The sequence below is a fragment of the Bicyclus anynana genome, chromosome 8 (assembly GCF_947172395.1).
Source record: "Bicyclus anynana chromosome 8, ilBicAnyn1.1, whole genome shotgun sequence".
NCBI classification, from domain to species: domain Eukaryota; kingdom Metazoa; phylum Arthropoda; class Insecta; order Lepidoptera; family Nymphalidae; genus Bicyclus; species Bicyclus anynana.
This window is the reverse complement of record NC_069090.1, coordinates 590,409-613,320: the sequence shown is the minus strand read 5'-3', so window position 1 is coordinate 613,320 and position 22,912 is coordinate 590,409. Positions and strand designations below refer to the sequence as shown.

The 22,912-nt window shown below is 35.4% G+C and overlaps 1 protein-coding gene across 4 annotated transcripts in view; it reads left to right on the top strand.

Moving 5' to 3' along the window:
- Nucleotides 1–22,912, top strand: part of LOC112049644 (uncharacterized) — a 65,011-nt gene that overhangs the window by 26,996 nt on the left and 15,103 nt on the right. For 2 of the 4 annotated variants that reach the window (XM_024087620.2, XM_024087621.2), the window contains exons 3-11: nt 11,335–11,545; nt 12,035–12,181; nt 12,855–12,992; nt 13,701–14,165; nt 15,398–15,528; nt 16,102–16,322; nt 17,138–17,310; nt 18,211–18,398; nt 19,748–20,920. In XM_024087620.2, the coding sequence (XP_023943388.2) occupies nt 11,335–11,545; nt 12,035–12,181; nt 12,855–12,992; nt 13,701–14,165; nt 15,398–15,528; nt 16,102–16,322; nt 17,138–17,310; nt 18,211–18,398; nt 19,748–20,920 (2,847 nt within the window). The remainder of the gene's footprint in view (nt 1–11,334; nt 11,546–12,034; nt 12,182–12,854; nt 12,993–13,700; nt 14,166–15,397; nt 15,529–16,101; nt 16,323–17,137; nt 17,311–18,210; nt 18,399–19,747; nt 20,921–22,912) is intronic. The other 2 variants (XM_024087622.2, XM_024087624.2) reach the window with 2 other exon arrangements.

Below are 22,912 nucleotides of genomic sequence, written 5' to 3'. Positions count from 1 at the left end.
ATAAAACATGTGTTTGCTATGAATTACATTTAATAAGTACGTAATCACTAATAGTTAAGTGTCTCATAAGGTATGATAAATATTTATTTTACGTTAAATATTTTACCAATACTACAACTTGAGTGAAGTAGCAAGCCAAAGGTTTCCAAACTTCGTTTCCCACTGCCCACTTCCACAACAAAGGAATGTTTATTTTGTTTGCGTAAATCACACACTAACACGACGATTAGAGACACTTGTGTCATGATCTTGTGTAAATAAATGTTTATTTTATAATTTATTGAAATACGAGAGTCGTTATTGAAATATCGGTTTCCAAACAAATTTATCCTATTGCCCACTTGGTGTAACAAAGTTACTTAAATGTATATGCAAAAGTATATTTTTCAACAGACTTTCAGTCTGATTATAAAGTTACTTAAAGTCGTATTTCGTCAGAATATAAAAAATTATTTTGAGTTTTTCTTTTTTTTTTATTCTTCACAAGTTAGCCCTTGACTACATTGTCACCTGATGGTAAGTAATGATGCAGTCTAAGATGGAAGCGGGCTAACTTGTTAGGAGAAGGATGAAAATCCACACCCCTTTTCGATTTCCACACGAAATCGTACCGGAACGCTAAATCGTTTGGCGGTACGGCTTTGTCGGTAGGGTGGTAACTAGCCACGGCCGAAGCCTCCCACCAGCCAAAGTGTATCCTTTTTCATAATCTATCGTTATATAGACTGCTTCGTCCTTTCGGAAACTTCAACTAACGTTGAGGTAATGATGTCGGATGTAGCAAAAAATATACATATAGTAGATATTTTACATCGTTTAAAAATTACGACTGCATCTATTTAAGGAGAAGTTGGTATCGAATTACAAGTCAATTTATTTCTACACAGTTTATTATCCACCAGATTCCAAATGGATACATTTTATAATACCTATTACATGCCATATGTAACTTGTTATACAATGTTTTAATATGGATGCCCAATTTGGGCGTAGCCTTATTACTGGAGGATACAATGAGTAATAGTTATATTGTGTTTTAAATATCTAAAATCTCACGCCTATAAAAATAAATTATCACGTCACTCTTAACACATCCAAGTTTATGCATATCTCAAAAACTAAATTGTTCTCAAGAGAACTATCTAAATTACATCCACCATATACAGCATCCTGTTTAGGTCCGACCTTGGCATTTACTTATATAGAGACGCGTCCGTACCGTCTGTTTGTACAAGAAAGTAATTTATAATAGCGACAACACTGTTACTAACTAACGATGTCACTGGTAAAGTTCGCGAAACTTACAAACTCAATAGTGTCCAGACAAAAAAATTCAAAAATTTAATTATTATATTATTTTTAGAGGCTTTTAGACTTTCCCAAGACCCAAAGGATAATATAGGGTAATAATTTGGGAGGTGATGTTTTTTTTTCAAAATAATTATCAACTATTTAAATAAAATAAACTCAATAAGCGTATTTAATAAAAAGGATCATTAGGCATATTTTTTTGAATACGACTAAAATTTCGTTTCTAAATAAACGAAAGTCGTGCTTGTAGGAGAAGCAACAATAGTCTGAAGGGCGGGAGTTAAGCCATGAGTTGAGGCTTATTGAAATAGTGTGGTTGGTATAAGCTCTAAAAGGAAATTATCCTGTCTGGTAGCCGTGAATGACTTCTGATAAATAGTGAAAAGTTAAAAGTTCAAGTAAAAAAATCTCAATTTAAACTTCGTTTATTTTAAATAGGCTTAGTTTCCAAACACTTTTGAAACATCAAGTTTGACTATTTGAAGGCTGTACGGAAGCCAGGTTCTGCTGAGAAGAGCCAGCATTAAATTCAACAGTCGCTCTCTTAAAAGTGTGTTGATAATTGGCATATTCATGATGATGGTGATGATGAGATGATGGTGACTCATCACTCTGCTCGTGTATTGATATCTGAATGGCCGTTTAGTTAAAACTGTGTATAATTTAACGTGTTTTACGCTAATTATAATGATGAGCAGTCATTTTAGTCCGCTAGGTCAGCCGGTATGGAAATATACACACAATATGTTTGTCTTTGTGTGTACCATGTCATCACGACGAAACATAATACCATTGATCGGGTATTTTTAAATCTTGGATATTTTAGTTATTGTGTTATTATAAATGTTTAAAGTCAAAGTCAAAAGTCAAAGTCCAATTCCGATTATTCATTGAGAACAATACGTTTTAAATGTTGAATGCTTTTGATGTTATTTTATCACATGTGATTCATAATGATCTAACCCGGCAATCGTTGATTTTCTTTTTAATTTGTAGGGTGGACCACCTTTATTACTTAGGGATAAAATAGATAACAACCTCAGACCTACCGAATTAATCAAACATACAAAATTAATCAAATTTCTTCATCAAGCCTTTTCTAAGGAGTATGGCAACTAACATTGTAACCACGAGAAATTTATTTACGTAAGATGATGGGTAGGTACCTATTTGAACTTGAACAAACGCGCTTTTCAAAACGTAAGTTATTATGGTGATAAATTAAGTCGAAAATTTTTAAATTAAAGTTAAGAGGGTTCCAAACGCGTCTTGGTCCGAGAAGAGCCCACAACAATCTCAGATTATTTTTAAAATTTTCTGTTTTCTGGCTACGTCCGCGTAAAGTCCAGTTATTTAAGGTTTTGTGTATGTGCATTCTAGTTGATTTCTCAGCTCTCTATTCCGAAAACGATTAATTTTACAGAAAAATTCCAAAAGCATTTATTGCAGATAATTTTATGACAAACAATTTCTAAAATGACTTCTAGTAACCTCCGAGTTATTAATTAATAAGTCGCGAGATATTTTCGAAGAACTGATTATCATGACCTTTTGACCTTTATAACTTTTTTAACCGGCACGATATCAATGTCGATTTTTCACAACTAAATTACAACGCCATAATAAAGGTGCACAAAAACTCAGTTCACTAGGAATTTTTCTGCAGATTGGGGTTTACAATGCCCAAAATCACTGGAGCAGTATGAGCTCACAGAGATCGATAATAATAAAAATAGCCTTTATTAACAATTTACCTTAACAAAAAACTGTACAATATAAAAATTTATAAATATCCTCCCCCAAAATCTTTCATGCCTTGCGATCATGAACTTTCCTTTTCCAAAATGTTCCTGCTGACATCTACAAATAACTTCCCATCTTCTTAATGGCCTGCCGCGTCTCCTTATGTAGTCTCTAGGGTACTCTAGAAACACAGAGATCCCTACTACTATAAAATAAATAATAATAGCATGAATTCCACGGCGAGAGGTCGATCAGTAAGTGTTATTTCATTGTTTTAACGGAATGTTCGGTAAACGCGTGACCCGTCGCCAACAGGTTTGCAGTTGTCGACTGAGGACGGCGCGTGGCGCAACTCGCAGTACCGTCCGCAGAACAATACACCGCCGCGTTGCTTATGTGTTACGAGTAGGGTTGCCAACCGTACTTTGTTACTCTTTCACGTCAAAATAATTGAACCGATTTGGCTGCTAAATTTAGAATGGACATAGAATGTACACTGTATTGACACAGAGGTTACTTTATATCCCGGATATATGGTTCCTGGGTGTTTGCTGAAAAACTGAACATCGTGCAGACGAACGCGGCACATCAACTTATTTTTAAATTAATTCTGTTTTACTTCACTCTGTTAAATATTGAAGATTATCAATTTAAGTCAAGTACAGGTATTATAATGGTCAAGGAAAACATGGTGAGGGAACCTCACGATGTTTGATACTGATTGATACGATATTGCCTGTTATCATATTAGAGAATTTTCTTAATTCTCAAAAAAAGAATTTTCTTAATTCTTAAAAAAGAGTATTGTACTCTATATCATGAAAGCGTATTCTATAATCTATAAAACTAATAGACTTCGCTAAAACACTACACAGTTTTACTAGTCATATAATATTATGCAAAAACCCATAATCAAAACCAAAAAAGTCTACTTACTGTTAATATCTTGGTATCCTAAAATTTCCTCCAACGACATTCGGACGTTCGTGAATGCAGCCACTAATGTCATTCCGTGAAACGTATCTATGATTGTCATGAATGTGAAGTGGCGAGAAGAGAGAAACAGACCTTCATTGAAATTGATTAAAAATGAGATCTATATAAATTTAGAGTTAGAATGTTTAGACCAATGAAACATTGTTATTTGGTGCAAAAAGTACAAAAAAAAAATACCTTTTTAAAAAATTTAAAATAAATGATACTCTTTTTTAAGTCCATACTCTTTATTTAGAAATCAGATATACTCTATTTCTTCTAAAAAAAAGTTGGCAACCCTAGTTACGCGTACATAGCGACTTTGATCAATGGGTGATAGGTTCGAGTTTTGTATCGAGCAATTGAGATTTATTTCTACAATAAATCTTTTGTTTTTTATAGGCTAATAGCAGAACGATGATTTTTCAAGTACAATTTTACGCACACTTGAGTTGGGGAGAATGCGTTACGATAATTGTAACCAGGCGAGGCGAACGGATGTTGAGAGGGAGAGACGTATGGTCGTTTTAGACCATACGTCTCTCCCTCTCAACTCCTTTTTTATAATATTTTTTTAGCCTATATGCTCTCCAATTCATTACTTAGCTGAGTTTTTTGTGGGCTCTTTTCGGCCCAAGGCGCACTTTAATTTTCAGTTTTCAACTAATTATTATCACCATTATTTAATAATATTATCACCTGACGATTCGAAAGTGCTTATAAACTAAATCTAGCTGATAGAGTGCGTTTTAAGTTTAGTTATTAGAAGTCGGTATGACAAATAGTCCAGCGGATGGGGTATGAACACGTGACCTCTCGATGAAGAGTTCAACCCCTTTACCATGACGCCTAAAGCTTCAATTTTATATAATTGATTTTTTTATCTTGTTTTGGTAACGCTCCTTCTAAGATGAATACATTATAATCACATAATAGATCTTAATGTGGCCTGCCTTAACGGGCATAATCCTAATATGAGATAAGCCTTAACTATATATATTATTATAATATGTCATACACGAAATGTGCTTGCATTAGTTAATTCTAGCATTGCCATATTGAGAGTTAATTAAGAGTTTTTATAGCAATAGTTGAGGATACAAGCGTCTGAACTATATTCGACGTATGGTAGTTGACATAACGAAATTGAGATAGTAAATGTCATCCGGTGCTTACTGCTGGATATCATTTAGTAGGTAAATGACATTTTATCAATTAATTTGATATTTATTTCAATAGGTTGATAATAAAGACCAAACTAGTACGAGTAGACCTAGTGTGCGTCAATATCAACGATCAATAAAATCTCGTGAGAGAAAAACTTCACGTAAAAACTTGATAAAGTATAAATCAATTTAAAAAAATTACCAATGGAAAGCCATATTATCGGCGAGTAACATGGGCTTTATTTTATCCCCGTATTCCCACGGGAACAATGGCGTGCACAAAATGCAAAATACAGGTTCGTAATGTCCTCAGGGTAGGCAAACCGTTTTCACATCTATGAACTCTACGAGCTATGAAGTTTTTTATGAATTTTTAATTCAATTCAATTCAATTCAATTTATTTATTTGCAATTGTACAGTTACATTAGCTGGTATACAATAAATGTCGAAATAGGTACATTATACAATTCGCCATACACTGGCATGCAAATTTCTTAAAACATTATCTAAAAATCCCTAGTCAAAATAAATACAATATTAAATTAGTTTTTTACAATATCATATGCGCACTATATTTATTTATATATTTTCAAATGTATTATTCTCTAAAGTGTCAATAAATTACGTCAAAGTTTATAAAAAAATGTCAATTAAATAATCTTTAATAGAATAATAACATTTCTTGAGCAAAAATTCTTTGATCTTATTCTTAAATACGGCAGCACTCAAGTTTCTGTCGGCTAACTCTGGAGGCAGTTTATTGTAATTTAAGCGCCATGTAAAATATGGTATTAATATATAAAGATGTTTTACGCGGTGATGATTTGTTTTTGCTGTCCGTACTTGCAATAATTTAAGCGCACATAAATAATGTTCCCCGCGCCACCCCGCGCCACCCCGCGCCCTGCCCAGACGCACTATAGTATGCGCATTATCATCTGAGTCGTCCGGTCATAAAAGTCAAAAAAGATAGGAATGTGCAGCGCGCCTACCTGCGCACCCTAATTATCGATAAACGGCTACCTGCGCACGTGCTAATGATGAGTCAATAATGATTTGGACGATTCTGATTGGTCGGTTTCTAATGTAATTGCATTGCGTATTTTTTTTGCTATAAATGTGTTTACTGCAATTAAATAAATACATTCATGTGTTACTCGTTGCGCACTATGGATACTAATATATAATAAATTTGGCAGAAGACGAAGATTCTGATGATGAAGACTCAGATGAAGATTAATTTTATTTAGTTAATAATTATATAATATGAAATATGTATTATATTAAATCAAATATTGTTAATTTTTTTAATTTTGTGAACAAGATACGATAATAAACTTTACTTATCGATAATATGTCTTTCATTGTTACACCCTTCACTAGACGGCTCCATAAGACCCATAAGTGCAAGCGAGATAGATATAGAGAAATGATTTATGGCCCTAAGACTCAGTTGTTAATGCTATTAGTATAATGCTATTGTGCTACGCGTATTTATGACAGACTCAATTGTGCGGGTACCTAATTAACTGTGACACTCGTGTCACACATGTGCGATTTGTGACGTCACTTTGACACTCATTACGAGTGATTCTCCAAATGTTTAAAAATTGTTTTTTTCTTTACTCCGCTAGTTATATATAAAGTGGAAATTAATGAAAATTACTATAAATCTCTTAATTCAAATAAACAACTATCATTTAGTATCTTTATCATTTCTTAATAAAATCAATGAGTACATATATCATAGATACTTACTTACTATATATTTATTGTAAAATTAATGTAACACAAGTGAGTGCCTGAATTGTATTGTTAGTTTTTATTAAAATAATTTCAATTTATTAAATTTATTCAGTGTGAGAAATTTCCGGGAGTTGGAATACATTTTCAAGTTTTCTTTACTTCTTTCTTCAAATCTGATATTAGTCAAATAAAGCCGAAACTGCTCAAAGTTAGGCTTAATCTGCCCACGAAAATCCCAAGGCAATCGATCCAATTACTTTTTGAGTTAGGTATGCTTGAAAAAAATTATAAAACTTAATGTTTACGATTATGATAGAGGTACGATTATGATATACCTACAATACAATTTTATTAAAATATTTGATTTCTTTAATTTTTATCATCTTACAAGTAGACTATATAAGCATCTAAGATGTTTAATTACACATACAACGAAAAAAATAACAGAATCAAGTCGCAATCGATCTTGTACAAAAAAAATGATTCAAGGAAATTATACAATGTACAATGATCAGGTTCCCACGGGGTGTAATTTATGTAATTGTTTGTATAATTGCAGATAATATCTTAAAATATCTTCTAGTATATGTATATTACAATTACATAATACATTTACGAGTACATAGATGTTTTAAATTGAATGCAATTGAAATCGGTTGTTGTCACCTTGTATTAGTTTTACAATTATATTTTCATTCCCTGCAATGATTTAGAAGTCAGGTAGGTATATCAAAATTCCAAAGTATTTCAAAACTAACATTTTCAATTGAAAATGATAATTTTCCCAAAAATACGTAGAAGAATCTAATTAGATTTTTCAACAAACAGACAACTGTAAGAGTTTCATTTTTCCTTTTGAAGTAGGAAACCGACCGAATAATTATACTTATTCCTTAGGAATAAATAAAATTATTTTGACCAAAGTTATTTAGATTTTCTAATTTCTTCTCTTATGAAAGCCAACTAGTTGCGAAATCCCAGTTTAGTAAAAAATTGTATAGAAAAATGAGTAATGAAATTTTATATATCTACAAGCAATAGTCAGGTAAAATAACAGTATAAGTAATCTCAGGAAACTGATAAAAGAAACACATTAATTATTGACTCTTAGAGCGTGGAAAAATATCAATCGTATCATGAAATGGTCGTAATAATATAATTGGTAAGCGTTTTCTTTAGAATTTATCATTTATGTACATTGTACGTAATGTATCTGGGAACCAAAAGGTATTTTAATTTGTTTATTATGTATTGTTAGTGATAATAATAGTCATTGTGATTATATAACACTCGCAAACACCCTGCGTTTTAACCGTGTAGTTCCCATTTCCATAAGAATCATTATCAACCCATATTCGGCTCACTGCTGAGCTCGAGTCTCCTCTCAGAATAACAGGGGTTAGGCCAATAGTCCACCACGCTGGCCAAATCCGAATTGGTAGACTTCACACAGAGAATTAAGAAAATTCTCTGATATGCAGGTTTCCTCACGATGTTCTTCCTTCACCGTTTGAGACACGTGATATTTAATTTCTTAAAGTGCACACAACTGAAAGGAGGCAAAGGTAATATCCACTGGGCTATCACGGCTCATTCCCATAGATTTTTTAATGTTGGAAGCGTTTATAGAATGAGAATTGATGTGTAACTTGGCTAGACTCAGCTCATTTAACATGCGTCAAAGGCTCTTGAAAATATCGTCATGTTCAAACACTCTAAATCTCAAATTGATTTGCAACATGACGAAGCCACAAGGATTTGGTTTAAATAATTATAGGTTAAACGTAAACGTTAGCGCAGATTGCATACGCTACTCGTATGTAGGCCAAGATTATGTGTGTATGTCTTTCACCAATAAAATCTCCAAGTCACGCCTGATTTACATGATCCTAAAGCCGTTAGCAAATCTCGTCTCATATTGCAATCTTTAAATTTACATATACGTAAGCACTCTTTAGTGGTACTTGTAAGACTGTAATTAACACAAAAGGTACATAATCTTTTAACATAATAAAAATGTAACCGACTTCAAAGACAAAAAAAATGAAACATACGTCATACGTCGAAATGAGAACCTCCTTCTTTTTTTTTAATCGGTTAAGACTACTAAAATCTGAAGCGAGTTGTGGAATATATGGTTTTTGAACTTGTTAAGAAGAAATCTATACTTAATATTATAAAGCTCAAGAGTTTGTTTGTTTGAACGCGCTAATCTCAGGAACTACTGGTCCGATTTGAAAAATTCTTTTAGTGTTAGATAGCCCATTTATTGAGAAAGGCTATAGGCTATATATTATCCCCGTATTCTTACGGGAACCACGCGGGTAATACCGCGCGGCGTCAGCTAGTTCATTTTATAAAGGCTGAAAGTTTGTTAGCCCATGTGCCTACCTACGTAAATCTACGATACTCAACTATGAAGTTTGTGGTAGGTGGCTAACATATGTGAACAATTAACATCTCTTAATACCTTTAAGTGGATCCACTTGAAGGACCATATCTGCAGGGCCAGACCTCTGTCTTCAGGAAAAGGGATTTCAATCAAGCACCATGCTGCTATAATACGGATTGACAGACAAAGTGTGATAAAATTATTGATAACTAGCGTACGTACGCTTGAAATTCTGGTTTTCACGTGTAAATAGCAAGCACTTGAAAAAACACAGTTATTTTGGACTCACAGTCAGACGCATATATTTTATTTATATGCGTATTAATTGATAAGCCGACGGTTTCCTCTTGCTTTCCGAGGCGTGCGGGTGTAAAACTACCCCTTAGAGCTTCTAAGTGTTAGTATTTAGAAATTTTCAAATACCGAATCCCATAATCCCCACTGGACCAAAGATACAATCTAAAGTAATCAATTTGTTTCGCAAAAATTACCATAATCCGGCGTCATTCATATCAGCTAGAATGGCGGCTCTGTTCCAAGAGATTTGCATTTATTATAATATTAAAATGTCTGTCTGTACATCTTCGTCGCGTTTATCAAACATGACAGGGTATTTATTACACAATACCTATCTTAGTAAAAACCCTAGTACCTGTGCTAAATATAATTAACATGCATTTAAATAATAAATAACCCAGATAATATTTTCGAAGCATGCAATTTATTATTAAAATTCACCACAAAAACCGTCAAATCGCACCAGAAATACAAACCGGATCAACCAAACCAAAGCATAACCATAGCATCAACGCACGTCTCACTTCAAAACCGAAGATCCTCTATAGATGTTGACTTATAATGTTAAAAAAGTAAATAACAAGATAATATGAGAATTATCATTTTATTTTGTTTAAATTTAAAAATGTTTCTTGCTCCTGAAATTCGCACGCACGTTTTGAAGAAGCAGATAATATTAAATTAAATTAAAAGATGATTAATTGATTTGAGAAAGAATACAATAAGGAACATAAGCTAATGTATCCTAATAACTATACAAATCATGCCCACGTAGAATGGGTGCAAGAATAGCGACTGCATTTCTGCGCTAGTCAGCCGGGATTCTTTGCGCAGTCAAAAAAATATACACGTCGAATTGTTAATCTTCTCTCTGTATTTCGTCGGTTGAAAAATGAGCTAGACCTTTTGTCACTAGTCGAGTCAAATTTTAAAACATAACATGATTTTATTGATGATTAGTTCTCATTATAATCGCCATGATGCTGCGTTCCTTTACAGTATCACGTAGAACATGCCCTTCATGGCCTTTGTCACCACTCACCATCAAATGAGATCACAATCTCAAACATATAAATCCCACGCGGCACATTTGATCCACAAATGGCGGCTATTTACGGATCTAACGAACGTTAATTCAATTTATCAATAAAGTCTAAAGGGTATGTCAAAATAAATTAACTGATCGCAAAATAATATATGTATGTCGCCACAATTTGCATAGGTCAGTAAATAGTTGGATTTAACGAGACAAGTCTTGAACTAAGATGGATTCTGTTTGGGAATTAACTTGACTGCTTACTGCACATTATAGTTAAATGTCCGAGGCCTCAAAATATGAGCTGTGGGGTAATTTATTTTGTCATTCTGATAGATTTCTATTTAATGGTCGCATATTGTGATTGATATTATCGTTTGGTGTAAATATAATAAAATATCAATCAGCAACATCTATATTTATGTACGTATATGTGTAATACGGCTGTAAATAATTATTTTTTATTTATATTTGATTGGGTTTCTAAATAGTTTACATTCTCTATTCGCTGTTACTGAAGTCGAAGTTTGACCGCTTTGCTAAACTTTTCGACTTTGAGGAGTTTAAAGATATTGCTTTTAAATTTCAAATCTACTTTCTCGAAACTCTCTAATTTTTCAAAAGTTCCAAAGAGTTTAGAAGTTAAAAGAAGTCTATTTTGTTACAGAAACAGTACTGCAATCTCGTGACCGAAGTGTGCTGCAGAATTGACTTGAGCACATTAAGCAGCGTCCAAAGCAACCTGGGAGTTGGATCTACCTTCGCTGCGCAAGGTTCTGGGTTCACCAACCAAGGTACCAATGCTTTCAACGCCCAAAGAGTACCCGCAATTGTACCTCAATCAAGCTTTGGAAGGGGAACAAGTCAAAGTGGTTTTGGTTAGTACTAACTTGCTACTGCTTTTAGCTAAAATATTTTAACATACAATGTCGCAAAAACGCAAGTCCCGGTACTTGCGTTTTTTTACTTGTGTTTTTTTGTTATTGTGTATTAAGAATTCAGCAGAGTTACCGGGAGATTTAGGTGAGTGCCAAAAATCTGATTAAGTCAATTCTGAGAGCTAGAAAACGTAGGGATAGAAAAGCGCTCCTAGATGAGACAAGAAGTAGAGGTCATAGGGAAGATGTAGTTTGCCGATTGACTTAGACCAATCCTGACTACCAGTCATTGTGGTTCCTGAAGGAAGTGAGAATTTTAGATCAATAACTCCAATTTAGACAAAACACCGTTGAAAGACTATAACTATTAAAATGTCTGGACAGCTAGTTCACAGAAGCAACCAGCATCTTTTCATCGTGATAGTTGGCATCTTGGAAAACATAACATGTATTTAATGTGGTCCTCAATAAAGTTACCTTTTACATTAGGTTCAAGCTACGGGTCAACTCTTGCAGCATCAGCTGGTAGGGTACCCATTGGGGCATCTACTTTAGGCGCTACCTCGCCAGGCTTATACGGACCTAGCTTAGCTGCTAAAGGCTATGGATCGACTGCTGCTTTTGGATTAAACAGAGGTTAATATCGCACTAATCTTTATTTTATAACCATCTAATTTTTGGTTGATTGATGGATAGGACACAATCATATAGAAATATATGTCAGACAGACAAATTTGAAGATTTAAAAGTGCTTTTAAAACATTACATTTTACCATAATTCAAAAACACAGAGTCAAATTCTAACTAGAGAATTTTTATACTCCTTGATTTCAGCCAGGGTTCAGGACAAGTTAAAGATTTATAAATAAACTAGCAGACGCCCGCAACTACGTCCCCTTTAGTCGAGCCCTTAAAGTAGCAATGCTGTAAAAATGGAGTAACTTCTCCCTCTTTCCCAACATTTCCCTTCACTGCTCTGCTACTAGATCTAGCGTGATGAAAAGTATACTATAACCTGCCCAGGAGTATAAAGAATAATTGTACCAAGTTTCGTTAAAATCTGTTAAGTAGTTTTTGTTTCTATAACGAATATACAGACAGACAGACAAAATTTTACTGATTGCATTTTTAGCATCACTATCGATCACTAATCATACTTTGATAGTTATTTTGGAAATATATTTCATGTTCAGAATTTTGTTCTTGGATTTATTATAGGTATAGATATTAAAATGTGACAGCCAAACCCCGATCTTTACACCGTGACATTTAGAGACATTGTTCTCATAAAAATTGTCTTGTATCATAGGTTCAGGATACGGTTCAACTGTTGCTAGAGTGCCTATCAGTGGGACGTCTGCTTTAGGAGCTACTTCAACTGGCTTATACGGCTCTAGCTTAGGTGCTAAAGGCTACGGGTCCACTGCAGGATTTGGATTAAACAGAGGTTAAGCTCGCACTAATCTTTATTATGATCGTATAATAATCATTTCGTATTTACTAACTGTTTGCCATTGGTGTTGGTTAATCATTGGTGGTGAAATCATTCATACCAGCGGTTGTAGTAACAAAAAATGCAATAGAATCTCGTGAAAAAATACAGAGGCGACCAAGAAGTCTGGTAAGTTCATCATCAAAAATCGCAGATGACTATAAAATATTGGAAACAAGTTTTATTAAACATTTATTAAGACTTTGCCATGATATTCTATGTAATTAGACTAATGCCACAACATATCCTTTAAGAATTATTAAATTTAAAAATGCCAAGTCATTGTCGGCCTTATTATTTACAAACATGGATTACGATTTGAACCTCTAATTTCTTCTTCTTCTTCAAAGTAAAGTGAACTTTAAACTGTACTTAAGTCCATTATACTTTGATGAAAAGTTTAAATCTCATTCTATGTTTATGAATTTGGAGACACAGAATACATATGTACAAGAAGTTTTATATATCCTGTCATACCACAATACTATAACTAAGACATCTTACAGCGCATCTAATTATAAAGAATGTTTTATTTATCACAGCATGATTCTCCATCCGATTCAGCAGATTCCGAGCATGATTCAGCACCAATCACTTAGAGTATTTACTAGAGACTTAGAGTAATTACAGTTTTTTTTTCTTATCGGGTATTCACTTTCCTAGGTGTGTCAACCATAGCCCCAACACGTTTCGGCACAGGATACAAGTCAACCAGCCAGTCCAACTTCATCGAAACCGACTCCTTCGCCGCCGGAAGTGACACCGCTGGAGTATACAGACCTGGAGCAGTCGGCACTGTCCTCAAACCTGGCATTCCTTACCTGCCTCCCGTAGACAATACCAACAGTGGCACCAACATCGTCAGCTCCACTATTTACCCAACACCCACCTATACTACCCCAAGACCCACTTTTGTCACGACCCCGAGACCCATCATCACAGCTAAACCTACCTACCTGCCACCCCCTAGCCCACCCCCAGTGACCTCTACTGCTGCCCCACAATACCTACCCCCGATCGGAGAGCCGTCTAATCAAAGGGAGACTATTGTGCCCCCGTACTCTGATGGATCATTGATCTTGGACACGAACAGACCTGGATTAAGGCCCACACCAGTTCCTATTCCAAGTAAGTTTAATTTCTTGTATTTTTATATTATTCTTTTGTCAACTGTGCTAAAATACTATAGATAGTATAAAAGATAGTCTGTATGTTGGAATTTATGGTTGGAAGCTTTGTCGAACAAACATTGGATCTAGCGAATAGTAAAAAAGTTATTCAAAGAACTATTTTCACATGACTTTAAACTTATTATCATTAATAAGTTTAAATTAATAGGTATATTTCTCATCATCATTTAATTTTTAAAATTTTATGCAATCATCCTTAAATCTAAAATTGTTAAAAGCTTCTTCTTGAGTTGTATCAAGAAGTTATTGATACTTTTATTTCATAGATTTCTTCTTTTTATTTGTTAGATGCTCTTTCGAATCCTTCTTTAGTAGACCTGACACGAGGGCATTGGTGTCAAAGCTATAATTATTACTATACATCGGGTGTTCAAATAAAAAATAATAGTATAGACACACACAAAACTTGATTAACGAGATAATTTCTGAGGTTTTAATTAAGCTAATTTAAAAATAATATTCTGTGTATAGCAACCAGTTTTTGCAACCAGCCATCTGCGAAATAAAAAGATATTTCCTAGCACAATAACTATGATAATATACAGACATTATATTTTTTATTTATAGCGCTGTTTACTTGTTTTGTGGAATTTATAATAGCAAAACTCATTAGCTTGACTATTATAATTATTGGAATCGTAAACTAGCAAAATGGCTACCAGGATTTAGCTTTTTGACGTAAAAACTTCTTTGTTTACTGATTTTTATTAATAAATAATAAAATAAAATCTTTCATTTAAAACTACAAAGAGTTATAGTAATGTACTTACATCATTATAAATAATAGTTAATCAATTATTAAACATAACCAAAATACTCAAAATTATAAATTCTACTTAAACTTATTGAAATTAGAATTTTTGCAACATAAAAATAGAACCGACTTCAAAGACGCATTTCAGTTATTTTGATTTAACCACTAAATCACTAAACCGATTTTCATGAAAATGAAATGGGACTAATCTGGAAGTATCTCTTTCAAACAAAAAAAGAATTTTCAAAATTGGTTAATAAATGACCAAGTTATCGAGGTAACAAATTTTATATAAAAAACAAAAAACCTACGCGTCGAATTGAGAACCTTATTTTTTTAAGTCGGTTAAAAAAGTACAAATTACAACAGTTTCTTTGCCTAACTTTAGTTTTATATAAGCCTACGTTTCATAACAGGCGACATCCCAGCCGGCTGCGCCGCGGCTCTCAAGTGCACACCCATCGAGTTCTGTACCGCCGAGGGAGTCATCTCCAACACGACCGTCATCCTCACCAGAGACCAGGACGCTTACAGAGTGCCTCTTACCGTGAGTTGATAGTAGCCAATACGCTTGCGCTGACTACAATCGTACCTGAAGGAACGCAAATATGAGGTCTAGGATGGGACTTCCCTAGAAAGTGCCTATCCAATCGTGCCTTGAATAACACCTTTAAGGCACGGGTGGATGGAGTTTGTAGGTCGTAGGAAACTAACGCCAGAAACATATTTTTTTATAGTGGTACAGTAGTAGATTAAAAGCTATGACATTTCTCAAGTGCTGGATTTTTTAAAGTTATGACAAGTTAGCCCTTGAATGCAATCTCATCTTGATGTTAAGTGACGATGCACTGGACGGAAGTGGACTTACTTACAAGCTTGTTCTCTACTAATTCTGATACTTCTGATGGTTTCTGACGGCATCGTACTAGAACGCTAAATGGCTCAGTGGTACCTCTTTGCCAGTAGGTTTGTTTGTTGGAGAAATGTGACAAAAACATTAAAAATGTCGCAGGGAGTCAGTCAATGATCACAGGTGGCAATTGTGTTGTCTTATATCCAGCAGTGGATTTATAATATTTTGGACTATATACGGAATAATTATATTGCGTTGCGTGTACAGGACTGCCGAGATGTCGCGACCGGTCGTATCGGCAAGTGTTGCCGTGATCCATGGTACACGGACCCCTGGCCCACCAACCAGCTCGGCAAGTGGGTGCCCGGCGTGTTCGGCGGCAACGACGGCAAATACGTGCCCGACAGTCGGCCTAGCCCCAACAACGTGCGCCCGACCTTCACCGCGCGCCCGCCCGTCACCAGCTCTGTGCAGTTAGACAGCTTCCTGTGAGTGACGTTTTGTTTTGTTTTTAAAATATTAATTGATTTACGGTTCTGGGTACTAGCATTTTTGAGCTCTGTATTCATGATGTAATTGAGTACTCGACTCTCACATATCAGCCGTTCTGTGTTCTACGTTCTATGTTCGATGTCTTTTGTAGACTCCGCGCCACGTAAGAAGTCCCGCGGCAAAAACCTGAACTAAAATTGACAGCGCCTTACAAAAGTGATAATAAGACCGCAATTACCGTATGACAATGAGCGCCATTAAGACGTTAGCGTCGCGATACGGGACTTGTTTCGTGTCGCGGAGTATAACGATCGTTTTGAAGCACCGCATAGGTAGCAGGAATAAATAAATAAATATACTTAAACAATACACACATCACTATTTAGCCCAAAAGTAGCTTGTGTTATGGGTACTAAGATAGCTGGCACGTATATCACACGAGTATTTTTCAGTTGTGGGAATCGAACCCACGGCCGTTGATGCAGAAAGCAGGGTCACTGGCCACTGCGCCACGTGGCTGTCTAAACTCAAAGAACTCAAAGAACGCCGAACTCAGCACTGGCTAAACACTTTATGTCTGTGTGTGTACAAGATCAGTCTCATCATATCATATGATATTAGTGTATTTTTTTGCTTCATAAATCAAAGGATTAATTTTATAAACATTGACTGACTTAAAAGAATAAAAAAATAATAATTAGATATGATATTTTTGTTTTCATTTTACGGTCAAGTCACAGCTTATATGAAACTTGTCGGTTTTCTTTCGAAGGGCTATTATTATATTAATATATCCCATTTTCCCCCACAGCACTCCCACACCTACAGTACCTGTGTACAGACCTTCAGTGACTCCTGTAACCCCAGTTACCTCCTTCCCAGCGAAGGGTCAATTCGGACTCGGGGGTCAGGGTCAATTCGGCATCGGCGGCCAGGGACAATACAGCCAGGGCGGCAGAGGACAGGTCGGGATCGTTGGACAAGGCAAGTACATTTTTTTAATTTCTAACTTTCTTAGCAACATCATACTAGTGACTTTTTGTACGCAATATTTCACGAGTAAATATTTTCACCTGGCACATTCACTCATTCAGTTTGTGTTTCTGATTGTATGAATCCCCGTCAAAATTTTATATTTTCTAAATTGAATTATTAGCCAATTAATTACCACTTTACCGGTAAAGGTTTAGGCGTATAAAAACTTCATAGTTCGTACATCTTCCAAGTTAAAACGATGATTGCATCGTCACATCAGGTGAGGTTGAAGTAAATAGTTTTCTTGTCGATTATTAAAAATCATTTTGGTTTTCAACTTAAAAGAAAAAATACTCACCCACCATGTTAACTGTAAGTTTTCAACTTAAATAATGCAATTGTTGTTTTTTAGTCGGACGCTTTGTCGCCCGTGTAGCCTTCAAAGGCCGTCCATTAGCATTTTTTATTATTTTATAGTCTGTAAATGATTGTAAATTGATTTGAATTACAAATTTTTAAAGGAACTAATGTAACTATTTTTACGACTTATGTTTCGTAATTTAGTTAATGTCTTGATTAGTTACCAAATAGTTTATCTAATCAAATGTTAACTTGTGAGTGTTTCTCACGACATTTTACTATACGAAGCGGTTACTTGTATTGAAATTTCACACTTCAGTAATTTCGAAAATAAGATAATTTTAATTATTTTGCGTGTCTGCAATATTTCCACACTAGAATTATATCACATCATTCACTTTTTTATATTTTTTTCTTTTATTATAATATTTTTATAATTTGGAAATTCGAAATCTAATTCAACAAATTTTGTCGCTAAAAGCATCTACTCGTACCTACACCTGATAATAAGTAAACAAAAAATTAATACGTACTATATTTTTACAACAGGTCAAATAGGTTCAGGTTCTCAAGTTAACACAGCCTTCGCGCAAGGTCAAAGAGGACAGGGAACACTCGTGGGTCAAGGAACCAGGGGACAAGGAACATACGTGTCTCAGGGTCAGGGGCAATATGGCCAGACTGGAGTGGGGCAAATTGGAGTTGGAGGAACAGGACAATACACAGTCACTGGACAGGTATGTTGTCAAAATAAGAAAAACGAATATTAGAAGGCGTCCACTTATCCACTCCTATGCATCGGACGTATCGCATCTAATTGATTTTATTTTTACAGTAGATAAAATCCGTTCGATGCGATCCGTACGATGTGCATCAGTGGACGCACTTGTATGACTTTTTATACAAAGAAACACTATTGTATGCTGATAAGTGGATGCCTACGTTATATAAGTATTCGAATTCCATTGAAATCGGCAAAAAGAAAATACCCCGATTACGTGTGTAAGATTGTAAAAAATATATATAAATTACAATATATTGCGAACAAAATCTACTATTTAATATTTTCTAATTGGAATTTACATAGAATCTAAATAAATTATGTACTAAACTATGATCTACATACATTTAATGTCACTTATTAACAGATAAATAGCGGCACGCTTTATTTAACATAATTAATTATAGACTATTAAGTCAATTAATATATTTCAAAGAAACATTAAATAGATAAACTGTATACATATTATGCTGTTTGTATCCTTGTTTGTGTGTACGTTGATGCAAAGGAGATGGTCCAAAATTGTATGGAGCCCAGGATCAGTCATTGTACCCTGGCGAAAATAAAAAAAAAATTCAACTTTTTTTGATTACACATATCTACGAACTTAATTTAATTCTTTTGAAATAATATTCATTCTCTCCCATGAAATGGAACACTGATATGGGTATTAATGGCGGATTGATGACGTTATCAATGCAGTAGTCGATTTGACGTTTGCTGGCAATTGTCATGTCATAGTTGCTTTAAGGGCGCCATCTTGTTATAACTCAAAAACTTCTCGATCTCGATGTACCTACGTGGATTAATAAAAATGAATAAGTAGTCACAGGCTTCACCTAGTGTATTTTATATTCAGTCGCAGATCAAAGAATCTGTTTTACATTTTAAACGGCGGAAATCGCCAATTAAGTATTAAGCGAACCGACTAATAAACATAGAAATAAATATTATTGATGTGATTAATAATAAAAAATATACTCCTATAGAAATGATTGATAACTTTAACATTAATATGAAAGTTAATGTAGTACTGGACATATAGTACATTTGAAACTGCTGCTCTCGACTTTGCCTGTCGAAAATATTATAGTCATAACATAGCTCCTTCATCTCTGTCTAATCTAAAGTTCTTAAAAAATATGAGTTCTCAATATAAAGAAATGTCTTCCCCGATTTAAAATCTATTTGTATTGACACATTAAAAGGTAACAAATTCCTTTGTAGAAGAAAGTATTATTTTTCACTTTCATCACTTTCTTACAAATAATATGTAAGTAAAAAATGATATTTCATTGTTAACAGGGTCAATTTGGCGTTGGACAGAAAGGCGTCGGAGTAACCCAGGGAGCAGGTTTAGGAGTAACCCAGGGAGCAGGGTTGGGAGTAACCCAAGGCCAAGGTTTTGGAGTTACCCAGGGACAAGGTTTCGGAGTAACCCAGGGTCAAGGCTTAGGTGTTACCACAGGACAAGGTCAATACGGTCTACAAGGACAAGGACTATTGGTCTCTCAAGGAGAAGGGCAACTGGTGACTCAAGGACAAGGAACTGGTGTGACACAGGGCACTGGATTCGGCATAACTGAGGGACAAGGCCAGTTTGTCAGCCAGGGTCAAGGAACGCTGGTCAGCCAAGGAGTAGGACAGGGTGTGAGACAAGGACAAGGACAGTTTGTCTCCCAGGGAGTTGGACAAGGTGTTAACCAAGGTGCGGGCGCTATAGTGTCACAAGGACAAGGTGGTCTAGTCAGTCAAAGCGAAGGAAGTCTAGTCAGTCAAGGTCAAGGAGCACTCGTTTCCCAAGGTTTCGGCCAAGGCGTTCGACAGGGTCAAGGCACACTCGTATCCCAGGGAGTTGGACAAGGAGTATCCCAAGGTTTCGGCCAAGGTGTCCGTCAGGGTCAAGGAACTCTCGTATCCCAAGGAGCTGGACAAGCGGTATCCCAAGGTTTTGGCCAAGGCATTCGACAAGGTCAAGGTACTCTCGTATCTCAAGGAGGTGGACAAGGAATATCCCAAGGTTTCGGCCAAGGCGTTCAACAGGGTCAAGGTACTCTTGTGTCCCAGGGAGTTGGACAAGGCGTATCCCAAGGTTTCGGACAGGGTGTCATACAAGGACAAGGTGAACTTGTTTCCCAAGGAAACGGAGAATTGGTATCCCAAGGATTTGGCACTGGAATCCGTGAAGGACAAGGCCAATACGTGAGCCAAGGTCAAGGATCCCTAGTCTCCCAAGGTTTCGGACAAGGATTCCGCCAAGGACAAGGCCAATTGGTGTCACAAGGCGGCGGTGTAATTACCTCTCAAGGATTCGGTCAAGCCATCCGTCAGGGCGTGGGCCAGATAGTGACTCAGGGTCAAGGCCAGCTTGTGAGCCAAGGTCAAGGCTTTGGAGTAGAAAACGAATATGGAGAATCCGTGAACAGAGTATTCCTGACGCGATACACCGGCAACGGCGGACAATGTGGACTTTTGAACGTAAGTACCTACTAAATAAATCCTTAGTTTCTATGTCATTAGTTTGTAAACAGTTTATATAAATAATAATTTATTATTCAGAAAATTAAGTAAATTCCTCCTTATACACTTACGAAATAGTGTCTCGAGATATCTATGAGATGGCGCTACACGTAGATGCTGAAAGTTTGAAAAAATACATTATTTCCCATGTTAACGTTATTTTTTCTTTTCGAAGAAAACTATAATTACCCTATAGAGGTTTAAAAACCAGAATTATCTATATCCAAATCGTTCTGCGTCGTCTCCACATTGTGATTTTCATTCATAAAACCGACAAACTTCTATAAAATTATCTAAAACGCAATCGATTTATTCATAAAAATATAAAAATCGAATTATACTAATGAATAATTTATTCGTATGCAATTTATTTCTCAATAGATATTTTAATAACTTAATGCAAATTCGTATTAAATGTATTCGCACTCGTATGGAAAACAATCAATTGTATAATATAAATCGAATTAATAATCGATGAGTTCGTGGTAAACGAATCAAGGTTAAATTAGCCAAATATGGCTGACTCATGTCCAACGTTAACTATGAATAGATATGAGTATGTAGATAAGTTGCAACACCCAAAATAACTTCTTTCTCTTTATTGCACATCTAAAAATTTAAAAGATACGAGAAATAACGCGCCCAAGTGAAGATACTTCTACTTCCCGCTATGGTTTTTTGCAATTGAAAGGTTATAAATTAGATTCCCCGTTTTGCACTTTTTATTAGAAACACGTGAAAAAGTTGAAAAAGTATCCCTTGCTATAAACAATAGCATAGGATAAATATAAAAGCAACACTCCGCAGGGCAGGTAACACCGCCTACAAAGTTCTGCCAAGCAACCATAATAAAATAATAGAAGGATTCCGTTAAGTATGTACGAACGTTCGAAACCCTAAAACCATTGTTTTGGCTTATAATATAGGAAATTCGGCAAATATTACTATTTCACTCAATTAACTATGATGTACTGATATGTATTTTGACACCCAATACGTTAAAAATCCTCAAATATTTTAAACGGAGGAGTTTGCTAAAGATTGAGACAAGACAAACAAACATACAAACACTCGAAATACCCTGTTGTCCCTGGCAGGTGAAAAAGCACACAGTATGTAGATGTAACCTTCATTGACGTAGCGTGCCCAACTTGTATCAACAATAATTGGGGGACCCAAATGATGGGTGAAGATTTCTCACCAGAGGCACAAAAATGCTCGCTTAAAATAGACAGTGGCATATCCTATGTAGAATGTTTCCAACTTTTGGGCGCACGCTTAACCAGGGAAAAAAAGAGTTTACTTTTTGACTTTAATCATGTCTGAAGTGAAAACTCTACAGTTTTTTTCCGGGAAGTGAGATTGTGGATTACATTTTACAAATTTTTGGTTTCACGCGGGACACCGTATCATTAATACGGCTGATAAGGCGGTAGATACACCCCTGGTAACCTTCCTATTGATTGGAGTAAGGAATTTTCATATTGCAACACCATTTCGTCGAGTCGGTTAAAAGTTAAAACATCAAATGTCATGTTGATACGCGTGTCGCAAGCGAGCGCTTCAGCCCGCTATCTATCAAGCTGCGCCCCACGGTTTCACATGTGGCGTGCAAAAGGTTTCAAGTAGGGTAGGCATTATAGGATAGGTGGTAGGCCGTGATAGCTCAGTCGATTCGGGGGCATAGGTTCGAATCCAGTCCAGGGCATGCCAAATTTCGATTTCATTCTGTGAAATTAAATGTCTCAAATTGGTGAAGGGAAAACATCGTGAGGAAAACCTACATGCCTGAGATTTTTTTAATTCTGTAAATACGCATTGACTGAGGATTGAGAGAAAACTCGTGATATGATTTGTTAATGATGTGTTAAAAATTCCTTTTCCAAGAAAGAACACTTGTGCACTAAAATAGATGCGTACCGAAAGTCAATAGGGAAAGAGAATAAATAA